This window comes from Trichomycterus rosablanca, chromosome 6 (genome assembly GCF_030014385.1).
Source record: "Trichomycterus rosablanca isolate fTriRos1 chromosome 6, fTriRos1.hap1, whole genome shotgun sequence".
Lineage (NCBI taxonomy): Eukaryota > Metazoa > Chordata > Actinopteri > Siluriformes > Trichomycteridae > Trichomycterus > Trichomycterus rosablanca.
The window spans coordinates 48,032,082-48,052,781 of NC_085993.1; the positions used below are offsets into that span (position 1 = coordinate 48,032,082).

The following is a 20,700-nucleotide window of genomic DNA, read 5'->3' on the forward strand; positions in this document are numbered from 1 at the left end:
TAGAAAAGTCCACTGAAAGCTCTCTAGCGGTCTGCGTCCGGCAGGTTTGAAAGATTTATTGGTGTTCGGCTCTGCTGGGTTTTTTTCTCTAATGGAAACTGAAACACTTCCGTCAGCCCTGAAAACTTAATGCATTCAATTTCAGTGAAGAACTAGAACTTTTATAGGTGCTGTCATGCAGATGCTGTGAAGGCTAATTGGTGGAACACTCACATACTTCACATACTTGGAAATGTTATGATCAAAAGGAGGAAAAAAACATTCATGTGAAGTGGTTTTAATTCATTTGAGCTTGAGTGTATAATTCTAGTGCACTGCAGTAAACTGTGTGAGTATCTGACAGCATTAAATACTGTTTTTTTTATGGCCACATAAAAACTTTCTTGTTTTTTATATTAACTAGAATTCCACTTTCTTTCACTTCAAATGTACACACAACACTGTTTAACTTTGTATTTATACACCGATGAGGCATAACATTATGACCACCTTCCTAATATTGTACGGTTTTGCCTTTTCCTGCCCCATACGCAACAACCTGTGATGCACTGTGTATTCTGACACCTTTCTATCAGAACCAGCATTAACTTCTTCAGCAATTTGAGCTACAGTAGCTCGTCTGTTGGATTGGACCACACAGGCCAGCCTTTGCTCCCCACGTGCATCAATGAGCCTTGGCTGTTGGTTTACCACTGTTCCTTACTTGGACGACTTTTGTTAGACACTGACCACTGCAGACCGGGAACACCCCACAAGAGCTGCAGTTTTGGAGATGCTCTGACCCAGTCGTCTAGCCATCACAATTTGGCTCTCAAACTCGCTCAAATCCTCACGCTTGTTCATTTTTCCTGCTTCTAATATCAAGTTTGAGGATAAAATGTTCACTTGCTGCCTAGTATATCCCACCCCCTAACAGGTGCCGTGATGAAGAGATAATCGGTGTTATTCACTTCACCTGTCTGTGGTCATAATGTTATGCCTAATCGGTGGTTTTAACTGAATGAACAGAAGCAGAAATTCTAACCAAAATGTATGCGTGTAGGCTGTTATAGCCAAAAAAATGCACTACAGCCAACTCCATATTAATGGCCACAGTTTAAAAAGGGGATTTTTGCGCCCAGGTGGTGCAGTGGGATATTCCACTAGCACACCAGCGCCGAGATTCTGGACTCCTTTGTTCGAAACTTAGTGTTGCCACTGGTCGGCTGGGCGCCATCTCACGGGCATAATTGGCAGTGCCTGCCGCAGATACTAATTGGCCACCGTATCTGCAGGGGGAACGACCGGGCTATGTGTGCGTGGGTGTGATCTTCATACGCTGTGCAAGGACCCCTTGATTGGTAAAGAGAAGAGGAGGGCTGTGCACGTGTCGGAAAGGCATGTACAGCGACATGTTCTCGTCTGATGCAATCGGGTCTCCCTCAGCAGCGGAAGACAAAATTGAGTGTGCTAAATCGGGAGGAAAATGGGGAGAAAATGCAAAGAAAAGGAAGAAAGAAATGGGATTTTTAACAAGCTCATTGTAATGTATAACAGTATGAAAAGGGTTCAGAATCAGAGATCAGCGATAACAATAATATCCCACCTTTAGGGGACAAATTTACAGGACAGACGTCTAAATGCAAATATAAGAGATTTGCAAATAAATTGTGGGATAACATTTTATAAAAAACACATAGGATCAGTTTGAAAACATAAAGGGAAGATGCTTGTAAATAATAATTTTATATATATATATATATATATTCTTTTCTCCCTTTTAGCACATCCAATTGCCCTATTGTGTCATGCTTCCTCTCCACCAATGCCGATCCCCGTTCTGATTGAGGAGAACGAAGCTAACCCACGCCCCCCCTCCGACACGTGGGCAGCAACCGTCTGCATTTTGTCACCTACACTTTGACGAGTGCAATGCGGATCAGCCCTGTGTACGGAGAGACACACCCTGACAGCACTCTTTTCCTGTCTCTGTGCAGGCGCCATCAATCAGCCAGCAGAGGTCGTAATTGCATTAGTTATGAGAGAGACCCTATCCAGCTTTTTAATATCCCACCCCTATCTGAACAACAGGCCAATCGTTGTTCATGTGGCTTCTCAGCCCAGCCGGCAGGTAGAGCATGTGTTTTCTTTTACTGCTGCGCCACCTGAGTGGCCATAAATAATATCTTCTAGCTTGTCAGAGCTTAGTAGGTGATGCTTGTCAAAATATGTGCAGGAGAAAATGTCAGCACCATATCAGTGGCATTTATGTTCTGTCCTTACGTCGACCTATAAGTATTTCCCGGGTTTGTGGAACCCGTGTTTTAAAGGCTCTATGTTTTCCTCAGGTTCACCTATTGAAGGATCAGCTATCTGCAGAGTCGATGGCGAGGATAGAGGCTCAGGCTCGTGTTCACCAACTACTGCTGCAGAATAAAGATCTGCTTCAGCACATCTCACTGCTGGTCAAACAGATCCAGGAACTGGAGCTCAAACTGGCTGGCAGTGGCTCTAGTGAGTGTGTTTTTATGTTCTCTATCGTCCTCTAATACTGATCCTCTTGTTTTATTATCCGTCTTATTCACATATCTCTAGAATTTCCTGATCTATCGGTACAGTTTTACTGGATTAGTAATCAAGGTTTAAGCCACACCATTGCCAGGTTGCCACTTTGACCTTCAATTACTCGGATTGTACTCCGTGTTCCAGTTGTAAGTTGCTTTGGATAAAAGCATCTGCTGAATGGCGTAAATGTAGGTTCTAAAGCACAGTGATCCTGAAGTCATAGCATTGTATTGTTTATTACCAGTATTACAGTGCATTACAGTACTGCTGCTTTCACATCAACATCACATGAAAATCTTTGTCCCCTTAAAGCTTCTTTGAGCGTCCAAAAAGGTGGAAATCAGATGGAAATAAATCTGGACTATAAGCGTCTCTCAGTCTCTCAGACACGACCAATTACTCCTCCCTCCCTTAGAGTTTCCAACTCGTATAAAAATGTGCACTTTTTATTTCTGCTCCTGCTAAGTTGTTTCCTATTTTTTTCTCTCTGTGTGTATACAGTGGGATCACAGGACAGCCTCCTGGAGATCACATTCCGATCCAACGTTCCACCCATCATCTGCGACGTCACCACACCCCGCCCTGACGACCTGGTCCTGCCATCGCTGAACGACGGCACCCAGCTCTCTCTGCCCCTGAGCAGTCCTCTAGGTAGGGTCCAAAGTCTGGCTAAATTTGAGTGTTTCCGTTTTCTACCCGGACCTCCCGAACAGGAACAGAGCCCCCCGACCTCCCAGGATGCATCGCCCTCGTCTCGGGACGAGCTGCTGGGGAGCCTGGAGCTGCTCAAGTTCCGCGAGTCGGGTATCGCGTCCGAGTACGAGTCCAACACGGACGAGAGCGACGAACGGGACAGCTGGGGGCTGCAGGACGAGAGCAGCGTGCGTCTGCTTAACGTTCTCAACAGGCACGGCCCCTCCGACTGCCTGGATGATGAAATCGCTGTCTAGAGAAGGAAACCTGATAAAAAACTTGGTTTGCTTGGTTCTCAGCAGTACTGTAAAACAAAACCTCTATACACGCTGCTTCTCAGACTGAGGCAGGACAGAAACGTCACGTTATGCGTCAAGCTGTCCATAGCAATGCTAATTTCCCTTAGATGAACCATCAACATGGTGAGAGGCTTGTGTTTTATTCAGAATCCTTACGGTGTTCTCTCGCAGTTAGAAATGGCTTTTTATTTGTTGCTATCGAACACATTTTAAACAGTGAAGTTGGTTTTACTCTCTGTGGTTTTGTTTCTGCACACAGTAATGCACTGACATGCTCGTGCTCCCTTTTCTGTCCACTATGGGTCACATTTAATCAGTTTATAAAGTCTGGTGCTGACATTTTTAGGGTTTTTCAAAAATATTCAAGTTTTCCAAACAAGGTGACCATGTAGCACATAAGCACAAGTTCTAGGTAAAAGCAGGTTGTGTTGTCTTATAACAGTTATAACGTTAAAACCACCTCCTTGTTTCTACACTCACTGTCCATTTTATCAGCTTCACTTACCATATAGAAGCACTTTGTAGTTCTAGAATTACTGACTGTAGTTCATCTGTTTCTCTGTATGCTTTGTTAACCCCCTTTCATGCTGTTCTTCAATGGTCAGGACTCTCCCAGGACCACCACAGAGCAGGTATTATTTGGGTGGTGGATCATTCTCAGCACTGCAGTGACACTGACATGGTGGTGGTGTGTTAGTGTGTGTTGTGCTGGTATGAGTGGAACAGACACAGCAGCGCTGCTGGAGTTTTAAATACCGTGTCCACTCACTGTCCACTCTATTAGACACTACTACCAACTTGGTCCACCTTGTAGATGTAAAGTCAGAGACGATCGCTCATCTATTGCTGCTGTTTGAGTTGGTCATCTTCTAGACCTTCATCAGTGGTCACAGGACGCTGCCCACTAGGCAGTCCAGCAGTGACAGTGAGGTGTTTAAAAACTCCAGCAGCGCTGCTGTGTCTGATCCACTCATACCCGCACAACACACACGAACACACCACCACCATGTCAGTGTCACTGCAGTGCTGAGAATGATCCACCACCCAAATAATACCTGCTCTGTGGTGGTCCTGGGAGAGTCCTGACCATTGAAGAACAGCATGAAAGGGGGTTAACAAAGCATACAGAGAAACAGATGGACTACAGTCAGTAATTGTAGAACTACAAAGTGCTTCTATATGGTAAGTGGAGCTGATAAAATGGACAGTGAGTGTAGAAACAAGAAGGTGGTTTTAATGTTATGGCTGATCAGTGTATAGTTAAACTGTAATAATACCTGCTGCATTAAGCAACATGGTAGCTTCACATACCTGCGTATGTTTTGTGTTAAGTGTTGTGCGCTGGGTAGTGGTTCCCAACAGTTTACCATCACTGCATCCCATAATGCCTCCTGTTCTGTCAGGTTAGTTGGAGAATGTTGGGGTACACCAATTTTAAGAGCTCACCACAGATTGTGGCTGGGTTTAAAATTTGGACTGGAGACTGGGCAAGGTTGGCGGGACCACTGAAATTCACACTTGAGAGCTTAAACTTTAAGTGATTACTAAAACATAATGACTATTGACTATTATTAATGACAGGGACAGGGCCGCTCAGGTGGCGCAGCGGTAAAAGCACACACTGGAACCAGAGCTGGGATATCGAATACATCGTATCAGTCTCAGCTCTATCTGCTGGCTGGGCTGAGCGGCCACATGGACAACGATTGGCCTGTTGTTCAGATAAGGGGTGGGATTAAGCCAGATAGGGCCTCTCTTATAACTGATGCAACTAAGACCTGTGGTGGCTGATTGATGGCGCCTGCACAGAGACGAGGAAAGAGTGCTGTCAGGGTGTGTCTCTCCATACACAGTAATGATCTGCGTTGCACTCGTCAAAGTGTAGGTGACAAGATGCATATGGCTCCTGCTCACGTGTCGGAGGGGGCGTGGGTTAGCTTCGTTCTCCTCAATCAGAGTGGGATGGGCATTGGTGGAGAGGAAGCATGACCCAATCAGGCAATTGGACGCCCTAAAGTCGGGAGGAAAAGGGGAGAAAATGCATTAAAAAAAAATAATAATAAATCTTCGGACAGCATGTTATGCTGGTGGTCCTAATGTTCTGGCTCATCTGTGTAATTAGCCAGTTTTCCTCAAATACTGATTTTATAAGAATAAAAAAATATATATCTTTAACCGACCAAGTCAATGACTAAAGTTAAAATGAAATCAGTGTTTATCAACTCTGCTCCACTCCCCAGAAGCAATGACCTTACAGTTTTTTTTTACTAGAAAGTTTGAGTAAATAAATCCTTAATAAATTATTGACAACTTCAAGAAATGCATTTATTTTTAACCATCCACATGTTCTTATCCAGCATCCTCAAGGCTCTGGAAACCAGTTTAGAAGAAAGCAGAAACCATCAGTATGAACAATGTTAATAAGAGCAGCACTTGATTAATTGTGTGTGGGAGTTTTATCGTTTATAGTGTTTGCTTTGTATTAAAGGATGGTACTTTAATTGTAGAGCAGGAGCTTGTTGAGATAATTAAGCACTGTGGGTAACAAGGCGGCTTTACGTCTGTGAATTTAATTAACAGACTGTGAATGCTGAGCTCAACCTTTCCTTCCAAATGGCAGGATTATTATTACCAAGCCAAGTCTCGTAGATGGGTAGGTGAAATGATGTGCATCATCCGTTTTGTTTTTTGTAATAAGTAAATTAAGTAAATAATAATAATAATTTTGAATCATTGGCAGTCAGACTTATGGAAAAGTATTTATTCCTTTTTACATGTTCAGGTTAGTTGGAGAACAGTGGTGTTAGACCATTTTTGAGAGCCCACCACAGATACTGGCTGGGCTTAAAATTTTGACTGACTATACATACAACTTAAGGGCATTGTTTTTCTGTCTGTTGGACACTGGGCAAGGTTGGCAGCACCACTGAAATTCACACTTAAGAGCTCTCAGTGGTTGCTAGCATATTAGACTGCTGTGCCACCAAGGGCTTTAAATGTATATCGCCTCTGACAGAGAGGGGCAAAATGTATGCATTCTTCAACATTTGTAGAAACATTAGAAGTGTTAAAGATTTTTTTTTTAAATCCTTTGGCTGCATGTAAAACATGACGTTAAAATCCTAATAAACAAACAAACTAAGATGCGAACCCCCAATGAACCCCCCAGTGTTAGTGGGCTAGCACAGACCCCGGTACCGGTCCGTGGGTCATTTATTACCAGGCCGCACAGAAAGAATAAATAATTGGAGATTGCTACAAGAGCAATTACATTTCCAAAACTCTTTGGGTGTTATTGTCCCCAATCACCACTAGGTGGGAGCAGCATCTCGTTGCAGTGAAAAAAGCTCAGGATTCACTGATTGTCCATTCTATAGTTCTATTTTAAATCCCCCTTCCCCCGCCTGTCCGTGAAATTATATTCTATACGAAACCAGTCTGTGGTGCAAAAAAGTTGGCTAGCGCTCTTTTACCACCTGACTTTTTTTAATAGTCCAGTAATTAAAATTAAAAATTAATAATTCTTATTTATGTGCATAAACAATGCAAAGTAACTAATTAATTAAGTTCCATTAAAAAATGACACCAGATCCAACAAATGCTTTCTTAATTGTTTCATTTATACTATTCATTTACTTAAACAACTTGGTGTCTTGTACCTAGCAAATAAAGCTTCAGATTTACTGTCAGCCTAATCAGGAACTACAGTGATAACGATTTCCATTTGTAACGATTGTGCTAGACTAGACAAGAGGGGCGGACACACACGCAGAGACGTTTACAATGATTTATTAATGACTCAAGACAAGACAAAGCTACACAAGACCATACACACACACACACACACACACACACACACACACACACACACACACACACACACACACACACACACACACAACCTATGCTAAATGCTACACACATGACCTAAGCTAAATGCTAATCTAAATGCTAATGCTAACGCTAGCACAAGAACAAAGCTAAAGCTAAAAAACATGAAACAAGAACCTAAACCCTAAGCTAAGCTAATGAAGAACATTGACTGACTAAAAACAAAACATGAACAAGACTGACTTTAAACAGGACTTCTAAACATGAATACAAACGAACAAACAAGGCAAAGGCAAACCAACATAAGAGTCAATGTCAAATCAAAATGCTAAATAAATCCAAAAGCAAATATCCCTCAGTGACTGAACCACAGCTGCCTTCTTATAGTCTCTTAGCATTACCCCTAGACAAGTTGCAGCTGTGGATAATTAGAAATGAGGACCAATCATAAAAGGGACGTTGGCTCAGGACTGAGTGCTCCCGGAGAGAAAGGGGCGTGGCATCTCTACACTGAACTTGCTCTGGGAGCACAGAGGGGCTGAATTCTTGACACCAGTGAATTTTAAATAATACATTTTCACTAGTTGTTTTTTTTGTTTGTTTTTTTTGCTTAATATTTATACCTCCAGTGTGTCCAAGTGGGCCAAAAAATGCAATTAATTTATACTAGAAATATTATTAATACCTAGAACTTGTAGATATATCCAGGGCACGATTGCCACTGGTCATATTAAAATATTCCAAGAATACTGCTACAGTGGAATGTTACTGGATCTGTACGTGGTGTTTGTTTGTTCATTTATTAGGATTTTAACGTCATGTTTTACACTTTGGTTACATGACAGAAACGGTAGTTACTCATTACACAAGATTCATCACTTCTCAAGGTTATATGGAACACAGTCCTGGACAATTTTGTATCTCCAATTCACCTTACATGCACGTCTTTGGACTGTGGGAGGAAACCGGAGCTCCCGGAGGAAACCCACACAGACACGGGGAGAACCCAGACCGCCCCATCTGGGGATTGAACCCAGGACCTTCCTGCTGTGAGGCCGTCCTGTACGTAGTGTAGGTGATAAGAAGTGTGTCAATTGCATTGTATGATCTCCAAACCCCAGTTCTAGCTGGTTTAGACCAGTTCCTAATTTCTGATAATGGTGGAATCTTCCACTGTCCTACAAGCTCACTGATGGGAGTATATGAACGTGATTATTTTCTTTCGTCTTTATCTCATTCACAGAGTCTCAGTGTGAGACTGTCTGCACGTCCTTGTCTGCAGACAAGACTAAAACTCTTTTACTCATAATCCAATCTTCAAGGTATTTCACCGAGGGTTTTTCCACCACAGTTCATTAAAGGTCAAGTATCAGTAACACAATCCATGTTTAGCTTCTGGTGTGAGAATGTGAGGGATGTTTGAGCAGCAGGTCGTTGCGCTGGTTGTAATAAAGGCTCATAAAGCTGTCAGTGCTGAGGTGAACTCAGCTCTGTGATGGGAATCTGACAGCTGTGAATCCACACTGGCCTTCAGGGAAAGTGATAGATGACTTCGCCCGTCTGTTTCATGTTGATGTATTGTTATTTTACTGTCTTGTTCTAGAGCTTTGTTTGAAATGCTCTGTAGCTACTCTGTTTGGTGTTTTGGTTTGAATAAGGATTGTGAAAATGCTTCATTTTAGTGATTGATCACATGTTATTCCTAACAGCATGTTGCTCAGTGCAGTGAATAGAATACTCTTCTCTCCGATGCTGTAGACATGCTTAACATTGATAAATCGTGTCCTTTCGTGATTTATCACTGTATCTAAAACTGATGTCAGGTTGTCTACAATTAATTGTTTGGCCCTAATTAGTCATATTTTCTGATTCACTGCTTTCATGCTTCAGTAAAAGGTTTTAATGAACTGTCTAGTGATTTAAGGAGAAAACTGAAAAGGTCGTTCGCGTTCGATAATGGGTTCTGCTGTCTGAGAGCTAATTAGCTCCAGAGGACAAGAAAATCCGTTTAAAAAGAAAATAAAAAACGTATCTGTCAGTTGTTGATTTTAAACCTTTTGAACCCTTCAAAAGTTGACAAGTTCTTTGTTTCTTGTCATTAAACTCCATTTTCACTGCTTAATTGCATAATCAGTTATTTACTGTAGTCGTGGCTGAGTGGTTAAGCCGATGGTGTAGAAACCCACTGGAGGTTCTCTGTGCAGGTTTGGATCTTAAGGACTACACCTCTACTTTCTTGGGGTAGAGCTGTGGGTTACCAACCAGAAGGTTGATGGTTCAAATACCAGGGGCGCTGTACAATGGCTGACCCTGTGCTCTGACCCCATATGCAAATAAAGGCGTTCCATCTGAGATTCAAACCCACAAGTTTGAGATGTCAGCTCTGGTGTGCTAGCGTGTTTTACCACTGCACCACTCCAGTGCTCTAAAATGAGATCTTTTTAAACAGCCTAATTCATCTGCAGTGGTTCCTTGTCAAAGCCTTTGACGTAATAGGTACATGCTTACTGGAAATGTTCCAGCTTCCCGAAACTCACATGTGCGTTCTTGATGTAGTTGTTCATATATTATCTTAATGTTAACAGTCTATAATAAACTGCAACTCATAAATAGTAATGTGCACAAGGTGGAAATGTTATTCCATTTATGTGATGCACAAACACTGGCTGGAAAATACAACCACTAAAAATACAAGCTCGTTAATGCTGTTGTACATGGTTGGCTTTTTTCCCCCTAATTCTTCTGTTGCTTGTGCAAGTACCTGAACTACACAGTAGAAGTCACTGGTGTGGAAACCCACTGGAGGCTCTTTGTGCAGGTTTGGATTCTGAAGACTACACCTACTTCTTGGGACAGTGGTAGCCTAGTGGATAGTTAGTTGGTTCAAATCTCAGCTTTGCCAAGCACCCCCTTGTCTCCATGGGCGCTGTACAATGGGTGACCCTGCGCTCTGACCCCATATGCAAATACAGAATTTAATCCTTCTAAGATTCAAACCCACAAGTTTGAAATGTCAGCTCTGGTGTGCTAGTGTGTTTTACCACTGCACCACTCCAGCGCCCTAAAATCTTTTTAAACAGCCTAATTCATCTGCAGTGGTTCCTTGTTAAAGCCTTTGACGTAATTGGTACATGCTTACTGGAAATGTTCCAGCTTCCCGAAACTCACACGTGCATTCTTGATGTAGTTGGAGTTCGTATATAATCTTAATGTTAACAGTCTATAATAAACTGCAACTCATAAATAGTAATGTGCACAAGGTGGAAATGTTATTCCATTGATGTGATGCACAAACACTGGCTGGAAAATACAACCACTAAAAATACAACCTTGTAAATGCTGTTGTACCTCATGGTTGGCTTTTTTCATTCCTTTATTCCTCTGTTTCTTGTGCGAGTACCTGAACTAGACAGTAGAAGTCACTGGTGTAGCATCAGTGATTGACGATTGGTGATTCCCCACCCGCCCTTCCCTCCATTAGACATGTGTTGACTGCCCGGCCAGGTCAGTAGCACTGCAGAGGCTTGAGTCTTGTCGGAAGTGATCTGGTTGTCTGCTTCAATGAAAAAAAAGCTGTTTCTTTTAAACTTTACTACAAATTTGATGGATTTTATATTTAACACAGTTGCTCCTTCATTTCTTAATCACTTTGGTTTACAGAATCATTTCTCATGTGCCTCTTTTAACTCTTTCAATTTACTTGCTGTTTTATCACCTTGTTTCTGTGTTTTCTCCCAATTTTTACCCCAATCTTGTTGTATCCAATTACCCAATTGCATTTTGCTTCCTCTATTGCTGCTGACCACCGCTCCGAGGGCCGAGGAGAGCCGTGACTATCACATGTCTGACAAGTAGTCAGCTGCTTCCTTTTCACCTGCATGAGGCTGGTACTTATGGGGATCCACCCAGGCACCATTGATCAGCCAGCAGAGGTTGTAATTGCATTTATGACGAATCCCCTCCAGCACTCCCACCCTTGGACAAACCAATCATTGTCCATATAGGTGGCCGGTCTACCAGTAGCAGAGCTGAGATTTGAACACACGAGTTTGAGATGTCAGCTCTAGTGGGTTAGAGTGTTTTACCACTGCACCACTTAAGTGCCCTTTTTATTACCTTTTCTAATAAGTATCAGTTCGTCGTACTAGTCATGTAACTGCTTCTACTCACACAAGTCATTACCCAGCATTTGTACGAGGTCAGTCCAGATTAATTGCTACATTATCCCTCTAGCCTTTGCAACCCTGGTTTACATTCACACTCAACACTCTTCCACTTTGTTACTGTTCGTTTTCAGTGTACGAGTGTGTGTGTGTGAACCGTTCAGTTTCATCCAGTCTGAAATGAACATGTAAAGACTCGTCCCCGTTCGGCATAAGGGAGCGCTTGCTGACACGAAGATGCCAGATCATTTAATGAAATATTGATTCAAAGTCAGAAGAAAATAGAGGTGCTGAAGCATGTCTGGCAACTTTCTGTCCTCTGTGGTTTTGTCCAGTGTTTCATTTTGCCTGGTCATCTCCAACCAAGCAATGCTTTTGTCCTCATCCAACTTTTATCTGTTTTTAGTGTACTTGACTCAACCAAAGAATCCAGTGCCCTATTTAGTCAATTAGTAATGAACTAGTAACAATAAAACTTAATTATAATTTCAGTACTTCACTAACTACGACGCCGTATTAGGTCCACTATTAAAAAATATATTTTTAAGTTTCAATTTTGAGAATAAAGTTGAAATATTGGTTATTAGTGTAAGGACGCAGAGACGGCTTTGCAATAAACTGTTTATTTAGAAGAATGTGCGCCACTGGTGGGCTCGGCGTCTGCGTCGTTGCCAGTACTTCAACCGAGGCTCCAACGCTTTATGGCATATGGACTCGTACGATAAACTAAAGCCGTATGGCATCACTATAAATGGTTGCATTCACGGGTTTAGTCGTCATGTCATGTGGATGGAAGCGTACAATACAAACAACCACCCAAAATTAATCGTGGGTTACTGCTGCCGTCCAGGTACTGAGAACTGACAAGTCTATGACGGCTGCACACTCTTAGCGCTTTTCCACCAAAAGAACTCTGGTTCTTGAACTGGTTCTGTTCAGGTTTCTTCGAACCTTGGTGTTTTGTAGAGAACTGACCCGTGTTCCCACCAGTTTTTAGGAACCAAGCCTGCGTCATCAACGGTGGGCGTTACACAACAAAAGTAAAGAGTAGTAACATGATGGCGGAGTGTGTACATTATGTGCGAGCATTTGTGCTGTTGTTACAAATGTTTGTTTTTATACAAAAAGCATCGCTCAACTATCGGTGATAAGAAGACGTAGACATGTTTGTCACGGTTGTTGTTTTCTTTAGTTCATTGACATCATCAAGCTCTCACAAGCTCTCACCGTGACCTTCGGCGCAAATAACCGATTTGCTCAGCGCTCGGCTTGAGCAATAAAACATCACTAAAGTTCCATGACACGAACATCCAGCTGTGTGAAATTACCATCAAATCCAGTCTAAAAGCTCCACATGTATCTGTGTTTAGCCGTATTAACTTCACGTGTGGTGGTTATGCAGCTCGGGGTTCTGAATCCTCAAAAAGCTTCACCTAAATAAAGCGTAACGTAACTGAATGTACTAAAAGTACCACAGAGAAACACTAAACTTCTCTCTGTTATTACTGGTTGTAAGAGCTCTGTACTGGTTATAAGAGCTCTGTACTGGTTATAAGTGCTCTGTACTGGTTATAAGTGCTCTGTACTGCCCAAATTCATCGCGCAATGTTTTAGTACAATAAGCCACGTTACGCTTTATTTTTCATGTTAAGTGTTTATACTGTCCACGTCACTTTCACCACGTCATATCACACAGTTCTTCACTTTGAAAATGTCAGCGAATATCAGCGGCAAACTGGCTCAAAATTTAATCAGGTAAACTTTAAAAGATGAAAGTGCAGCGCACTTTGACACGCCCACAGATGACGTCTCGGTTCGTGCTGAAAAACCAAGTATTCTGTGGTGCCAGATTAGAATGCTAGTTCACTGTCTGGAACCTCTTTCTTTGGTGGAAACACGCAGAACCGGTTCAAAATCAAGTTCGCGAACTGGAACGGAGCCAGATCCACGTCGGTGGAAAAATCTTTGGCCATAATATTTCGACTTTATTCTCATAATCAAAACTTAAATTTTTTTTATATTTTTTACAGTGGCTCTAATCCGCCATCAGAACGAACAGCTTGTGAATAACAAAAAAACAAGTTTTGCACTTTGCATATCCAGGATCTATAATTTCCTGTCACTTTCTCTGGAGTACTCCCAGGTACGCCGGCTCCCACAGCTTGCCAGCAGCTAGATTTGGTCATTTAAATATGTGTGATAAAGTGAATGCCCTGTGATAAATTGGCGTCCTGTCCGGGGTGTATTCCTGCCTTGCTCCTAGTGCTGCTGGCTAATCTCCAAAGCAGTTCTAAACCTGATGAAATATTTATTGAAGATAGTTAATCAAATATGAAAGGAGTAGCACCGGATTGTTTTGCTTTAAGCGAAGCACTGATTCAGTTCATTTTATTGACTGTGCTTAAGCTTTATTCAGCCAATAAAAATTTTACGTCCACCCAGAGAAATCCCCCAAAATGACTGTAAGGCAGTTCTTTAATAGCTGCAGGGAGGACACACTTCTGTACACACTATGTGCATTACTGATCCGTATGGGCCAGCAGCAAGAGCCTTTGGATAAGATTGCAATGACATTCAGTCTGGGCCAGCGGGTTTGTAGCCAGAAGACAGAATAAGGTTAATATCAGTAAGCTTTAGTGTTCGCTGTGATATTTTCCACCAATCATACAAGTTTAAAGCAGACTTTTTTTATTGTGTGATATTTAAGAATGACTCCAAGACCAACTGAAATAAATCGGTCCTTAAAAATATGGTTGACTTCAGTTTTACATCAATTACATCACTTCGAAAACAGTATAAGCTTTCCAGACTCAATCACTCACTCACTTTCTTAACCGCTTATCCAATTAGGGTCCCGGGGGGGTGCTGGAGCCTATCCCAGCTTTTCAATGGGCACGAGGCACACAGTAACATTCTGGACGGGGCGCCAGTCCATCGCAGGGCAGACACACATATACACACATACACCCATTCACCTATAGGGCAATTCAGTGTCTCAAATTAACCTGACTGCATGTTTTTGGACTGTGGGAGGAAACCGGAGCTCCCGGAGGAAACCTACGCAGACACGGGGAGAACATGCAAACTCCGCACAGGAAGGACCCGGACCGCCCGGCCTGGGAATCGAACCCAGGACCTTCTTGCTGTGAGGCGACAGTACTACCCACCGTGCCACCCCTTATAAGGTCAGGTAGTGGTGTTGGACGAGAAGGCCTGACTTTCAATCAATGTTTCATTAATCATAAGAGTGATCAATAGGGCTCAGGTCGGGTTCTATACAGACCAATGGAGCTCATCCACTCCATAATCTTCAAACCATGTCTTTGTTATTCGTCGTTTACATACTTTTGACCATATAGTGTATTTATGGTGTATTTTCTGTAGCTATGTAGCCACAGACCCTGTGTAACTTGCCCTTCATTATCAAATTATGAGCCACTGTTGAAACCCTAAGACATTTTAACAATTATAACCCAGGCAAGCTTGCTTTGTTTCCTCTAACACCATGGTGTAATGTAATCTCTGTTCCATCACCCAAGGAGATATGAATTAAATATTTATATTTAGAAAGAAGGCCATGGTGAAATATTTATGTCTGACCCAGTTTTAGGCGACATGAACGTCATAAGCGACTTGAGTGTCATGCCTGTCCTCTCAATGTTTTTTTATTGTTTATTATTTGTATTGTTCCAGAATATGTTTTAAGACCTGGTAGTTTTAAATATCTGTTTATTTTCAATAACAGCCTTAACCTATTATGGTCGTGGTGGGTCTGGTGTCACACAATGTGTTTCACTAGTAAATATGTTCTGAATTACTAGGATGAAACTTCATTGTTTTCTGATGTTGTCTGATTATCGTATATTAGGCATTAGGCAGGTATTTTTGTAAGCAATGTACATGAGGACCTAGAATCAGTCAAAACGGACACTTTGGTTTTAAATTTGTATTTTACCCAGGGAAGGATCTGAGCAAGAAGGACAACTACGATTGAATTTTTACAATGAATTGTTTTATGAATAGATTTTACATGATTTAAATTGATGTTTTAGAATTGGATTGATGAAGTAAAAGCAGGTCGTTTATTAAACCAGAAATACTGTAAATGGAGTACTGAGGACTCATGTCCTTGTGTGTAATCGAGTTGACTGAGCGGTCAGTGAAGCGTACCTGAGCGTGCTTGTGAACGCAGCAGGAATGGTGGATAATGGCTTTCTTACCCTGTGGCATTTGTAGACCATGAACTGTGCTGCTTCCTGTGGCCACTTTACATTCTTTTAATCACGGCTTCTGTGTCTGTCTCAAAAAGTACAAAAACAGTGTCTGTGGGAGTGGAAGTGCACTTACTGTGTCATTTTTCATTGATTCTTACTTTCATGCGAATAAAACTTTATTTGTGACTTACTTTCTGCTTATTTTGTCTCAGTTGGACCTTCTACGTTTACATTTTTGGCATTTGGCAAATGCTTTTATTCAAAGCGAATTACAGTATACAGTCCAAGCAGTTGAGGGTTAAGAGCCTCAACTTTTAAGTATGACTAAAAATTTGTCCCCATTCAGTCACTTATAAGGTCAAGGTAGTGGTGTTGGATGAGAGGGCTTGGCTTCCAATCAACGTTCTAATAAATCAAAAGAGTGATCAATAGGGCTCAGGTCGGGTTCTATACAGACCATTGGAGTTCCTCCACACCATAATCATCAAACCATGTCTTTGTTATTCGTCATTTACATACTTTTGACCATATAGTGTATTTATAGTGTATTTTCTGTAGCTATTTAGTCACAGACCCTGTGTAACTTGCCCTTCATTATCAAATTATGAGCCACTGTTGAAACCTTTAATCTGACATTTGAACACTCATAACCCAGGCAAGCTTGCTTTGTTTAATTGCTTTGTTGAGGGTTAAGGGCCTTGCTCAAGGTAGTGGTGGGGTTTGAACCAGAAACCTTCTGCTTACTAGTCCAGTACCTTAATTGCTAGGCTACAAGGTTATTGAGAACCAAGATCTAAGACTATATTGTGAACTGAACCCTCTTTAATACTACACACACTCTTATACTTTTGTGAGTATGAGATAAATGTTTGAATTTTAAAGGTAAATGAAAACTTGTAATTATATTTGTAAGGTATTTGTTTTTAATGGCAGTCTGTGGTTTTACTGATTTCTGTAACTCTTCTTTCTCAATGACTGAATGATTGGAATCTATTTGTGGTTTAATTTTTTAACCAGCCTCTTTTTTTCTATTTATTTATGCATGTTCTCCCTATTTCTTCCGATTTAGCGTAGTCAATTTGTGTTCCGCTGCTGTGGATCCCCGAATCCCTGAAAGATTTTGTTGATTTTCACAGACTTGACCACTTTGTCAACATACAGTCAAGCCGGAAGGTCTGCACACCCCTTTCACCTTCACCACGTTTTATTACATTACAGACTCATTCTATAATAGATTAACTTAATTTTTTTGTCACAGAATTCTACACAAATGTCCAAGTACAAAGTAAAAGCAGGTTTTTAGACATTTGTGCTAAATTATTAAAAATCTAAATGTAAAATATCATATGTACACAGGTGTGCACACTCTTTGATATGACACCCAAAAGTGAGCTGAGGTGGATTTTGCTTTTACTGATACTGCTTGAGATGTTTCTACAAGTTAACTGGAGTCCACCTGTGGTCAATTCAATTGATTGGACGTGATTGGGGATTGCCAACACCTGCCTGTATAAGGTCCCACAGTTGACAGTGCATATCAGAGCAAACTCCAAGCCATGGGGTCAAAGGAATTATCTGCAGAGCTCAGAAACAGGATTGTGTCGAGGTATAGATCTGGAGAAGGGTACAGAAAAATTGCTGCAGCTTTACAGGTCCCAAAGATTACAGTGGCCACCATCATTCGTAAATGGAAGAAGTGTGGAACCACCAAAAATCTTCCTAGACCTGGCTGCCTGGCCAAACTGAGCGATCTGGGAAGACGGGTCTTGGCCAGGGAGGTGAGCAGGAACCCGAGGGTCATTCTTATAATACGTAAAAAAAGAACTCAATCTATTATAGAATGAGTCTGTAATGTAATGAAACTTGGAGAAGGTGAAAGGGGTGTGCAGACTTTTCGACTTGACTGTATATCCGATAGTGGTAAGGTCATCACTTTAGGAAGGCCATTTCAAAAGCGGAACACCCACTTGTGTCCAAGTTTTAAACATTTTAAGGAAATATTTTTGTATATGGTCCAGTTTTTGCAATGCACCTGTTCTATGTGCATTCAAACGAAACAGGAGTACATCACCACCACCACCACCACTAATAATGTTGATTCTGTATTTGTAAATAACCACTTTCCTTACACCAGCCTAGCACGAGGTCCTGCTGGGGCCAAACCTAAACTGAAAGCTTTGGTACTGAACTGTTAGTTTAGAAAAAAGCACAGTTCATACAGCCTTAAATAAACACCCCAGAATATCCATCTTAATAAGTGCCCATAAGAATATGGCATGAATCATTCATCTGCACTTTGTTTCAATCAAACAGAACCAAACCAGTGTAGATCAGAGCCGGTTACTATCACTCCTGACCTTCTCTACTGCACTGCAATACATCTGGTACATATTTTCATTTTGTAAACCACAGGCCAGGGCTGCATGTCTGTTATTATGCCAGTCAGGTCATGAGGAGGAGGACTGGCACTGCTGATTGTTTTGCTGCTGCTATAATAGGAGTTCAGCAGCATGATACACATTTATTCTCAGCCTCAGATAGATCTTTCTTAAAAATTTTTCTCTGTGCTCAGTATCCTGCCTCCCTCTGTCGTTTAAGTATTTGCTCGTCTGCCTTCACACGCGTATGAACTTGAGTGACGTCCCATTCTTAATCCATAGAGTTTAATATGATGTCGGCCCACCCTTCGCAGCTATAACAGCTTCAACTCTTCTGGAAAGGCTTTCCACAAGGTTTAGGAGTGTGTTTATGTTTATTTTTGACCATTCTTCCAGAAGCGCATTTGTGAGGTCAGATACTGATGTTGGACGAGAAGGCCTGGCTCACAGTCTTCGCTCTAATTCATCCCAAAGGTGTTCTATCGGGTTGAGGTCAGGACTCTGTGCAGGCCAGTCAAGTTCTTCCACACCAAACCCGCTCATCCACGTCTTTATGGACCTTGCTTTGTGCACTGGTGCGCAGTCATGTTGGAACAGGAAGGGGCCATCCCCAAACTGTTCCCACAAAGTTGGGAGCATGAAATTGTCCAAAATCTCTTGGTATGCGGAAGCATTAAGAGTTCCTTTCACTGGAACTAAGGGGCCGAGCCCAACTCCTGAAGAACGACCTCACACCATAATCCCCCCTCCACCAAACTTTACACTCGGCACAATGCAGTCAGATGAGTACCGTTCTCCTGGCAACCGCCAAACCCAGACTCGTCCATCGGATTGCCAGACGGAGAAGCTGATTCGTCACTCCAGAGAACACGTCTCCACTGTTCTAGAGTCCAGTGGCGGTGTGCTTTACACCACTGCATCCGACGCTTTGCATTGCGTTTGGTAGTGTAAGGCTTGGATGCAGCTGCTCGGCCATGGAAACCCATTCCATGAAGCTCTACACACTGTTCTTGAGCTAATCTGAAGGCCACATGAAGTTTGGAGGTCTGTAGCGATTGACTCTGCAGAAAGTTGGCGACCTCTGCGCACTATGCACCTCAGCATCCGCTGACCCACTCTGTCATTTTGCGTGGCTACCACTTCATGGCTGAGTTGCTGTCGTTCCCAATCGCTTCCACTTGGTTATGATTATTTGGATGGGTGAGTGAATACTTTTGGTAATATTGTGTATAACAAAATACTTTATTACACATAACTGGGAATTATAGGTTTTTCAACACTGTCCAATAGAAATGAGAGATGAAAATGTCAGGCTTCTTGTGAGCGAGTGCGGTAGATTAATAGCTCTCTTTGAGAATGTAACCCTGTGGCACAGAGGTTCCACTTAGCATGAGAAACATGCCTCCATGTCTGGGCTCTTGGGATCTGAAGGACCCAGTGTTTCTTTCTAAAGAAATTAATTAGAATGGAAATCAGTGTGCTTTTTTAATACAGTAAAAATCAATCATTTTTAGTGGCAGCTCACTGCTTACGGTATTGAACTACTTTTCGGAAGGTTGCTGGTTCTAGACCCATCATTGCCAGGTTGCCATGGTTGAAGCCTTGAGCAAGGTTCCTAACCCATTATTGCTTAGATTATAGCAGCAAAAGTGTCTGCTAAATGTCATAAATGTTAATACACCGATCAGCCATAACATTAAAACCACCTCCTTGTTTCTACACACACTGTCCATTTTATCAGCTCCACTTACTATATAGAAGCACTTTGTAGTTCTACAATTACTGACTGTAGTCCATCTGTTTCTCTGCATACTTTTTAGCCTGCTTTCACCCTGTTCTTCAATGGTCAGGACCCCCACAGGACCACCACAGAGCAGGTATTATTTAGGTGGTGGATCATTCTCAGCACTGCAGTGACACAGACATGGTGGTGGTGTGTTAGTGTGTGTTGTGCTGGTATGAGTGGATCAGGACTTGGTGGACTATACTCAGTCCAGCAGTGACAGTGAGGTGTTTAAAAACTCCAGCAGCATTGCTGTGTCTGATCCACTCATACCAGCACAACACACACTAACACACCACCACCATGTCAGTGTCACTGCAGTGCTGAGAATGATCCACCACCCAAATAATACCTGCTCTGTAGTGGTCCTGGGAGAGTCCTGACCATTGAAGAACAGCATGAAAGTGGGCTAACAAAGCATGCAGAGAAACAGATGGACTACATTCAGTAATTGTAGAACTACAAAGTGCTTCTATATGGTAAGTGAAGCTGATAAAATGGACAGTGAGTGTAGAAACAAGGAGGTGGTTTTAATGTTATGGCTAATGGGTGTATGTGATGATTGTTGATTGTTGCTCCTAGAATAAACCACAGTAGACACACTTTGGTTTTACATTTGTATTTTACCCAGGGTGAAAGATCTGTGCAACAATGTGATATTATATATCATTTGAAACCATTTAGCTAAGATGTTTCTTAATTAACACACACTAGATAGGAATAGATGAATTAATAAGTTAATAACCTAAAACAAAAAGTAAAATAACCGATATACAGGATTTAGGCTATAAAGAC

At 41.9% G+C, this 20,700-nt stretch overlaps 1 protein-coding gene across 2 annotated transcripts in view; it reads left to right on the forward strand.

Moving 5' to 3' along the window:
* The window catches only part of nos1apa (nitric oxide synthase 1 (neuronal) adaptor protein a), a 165,949-nt gene that overhangs the window by 132,816 nt on the left and 12,433 nt on the right, over window positions 1-20,700 (forward strand). The window contains exons 9-10 of one of the 2 annotated variants that reach the window (XM_062997073.1): window positions 2,328-2,493; window positions 3,046-3,195. In XM_062997073.1, the coding sequence (XP_062853143.1) occupies window positions 2,328-2,493; window positions 3,046-3,195 (316 nt within the window). Of the gene's footprint in view, window positions 1-2,327; window positions 2,494-3,045; window positions 3,714-20,700 lie in introns of those variants that run through there. The other variant, XM_062997074.1, reaches the window with a different exon arrangement.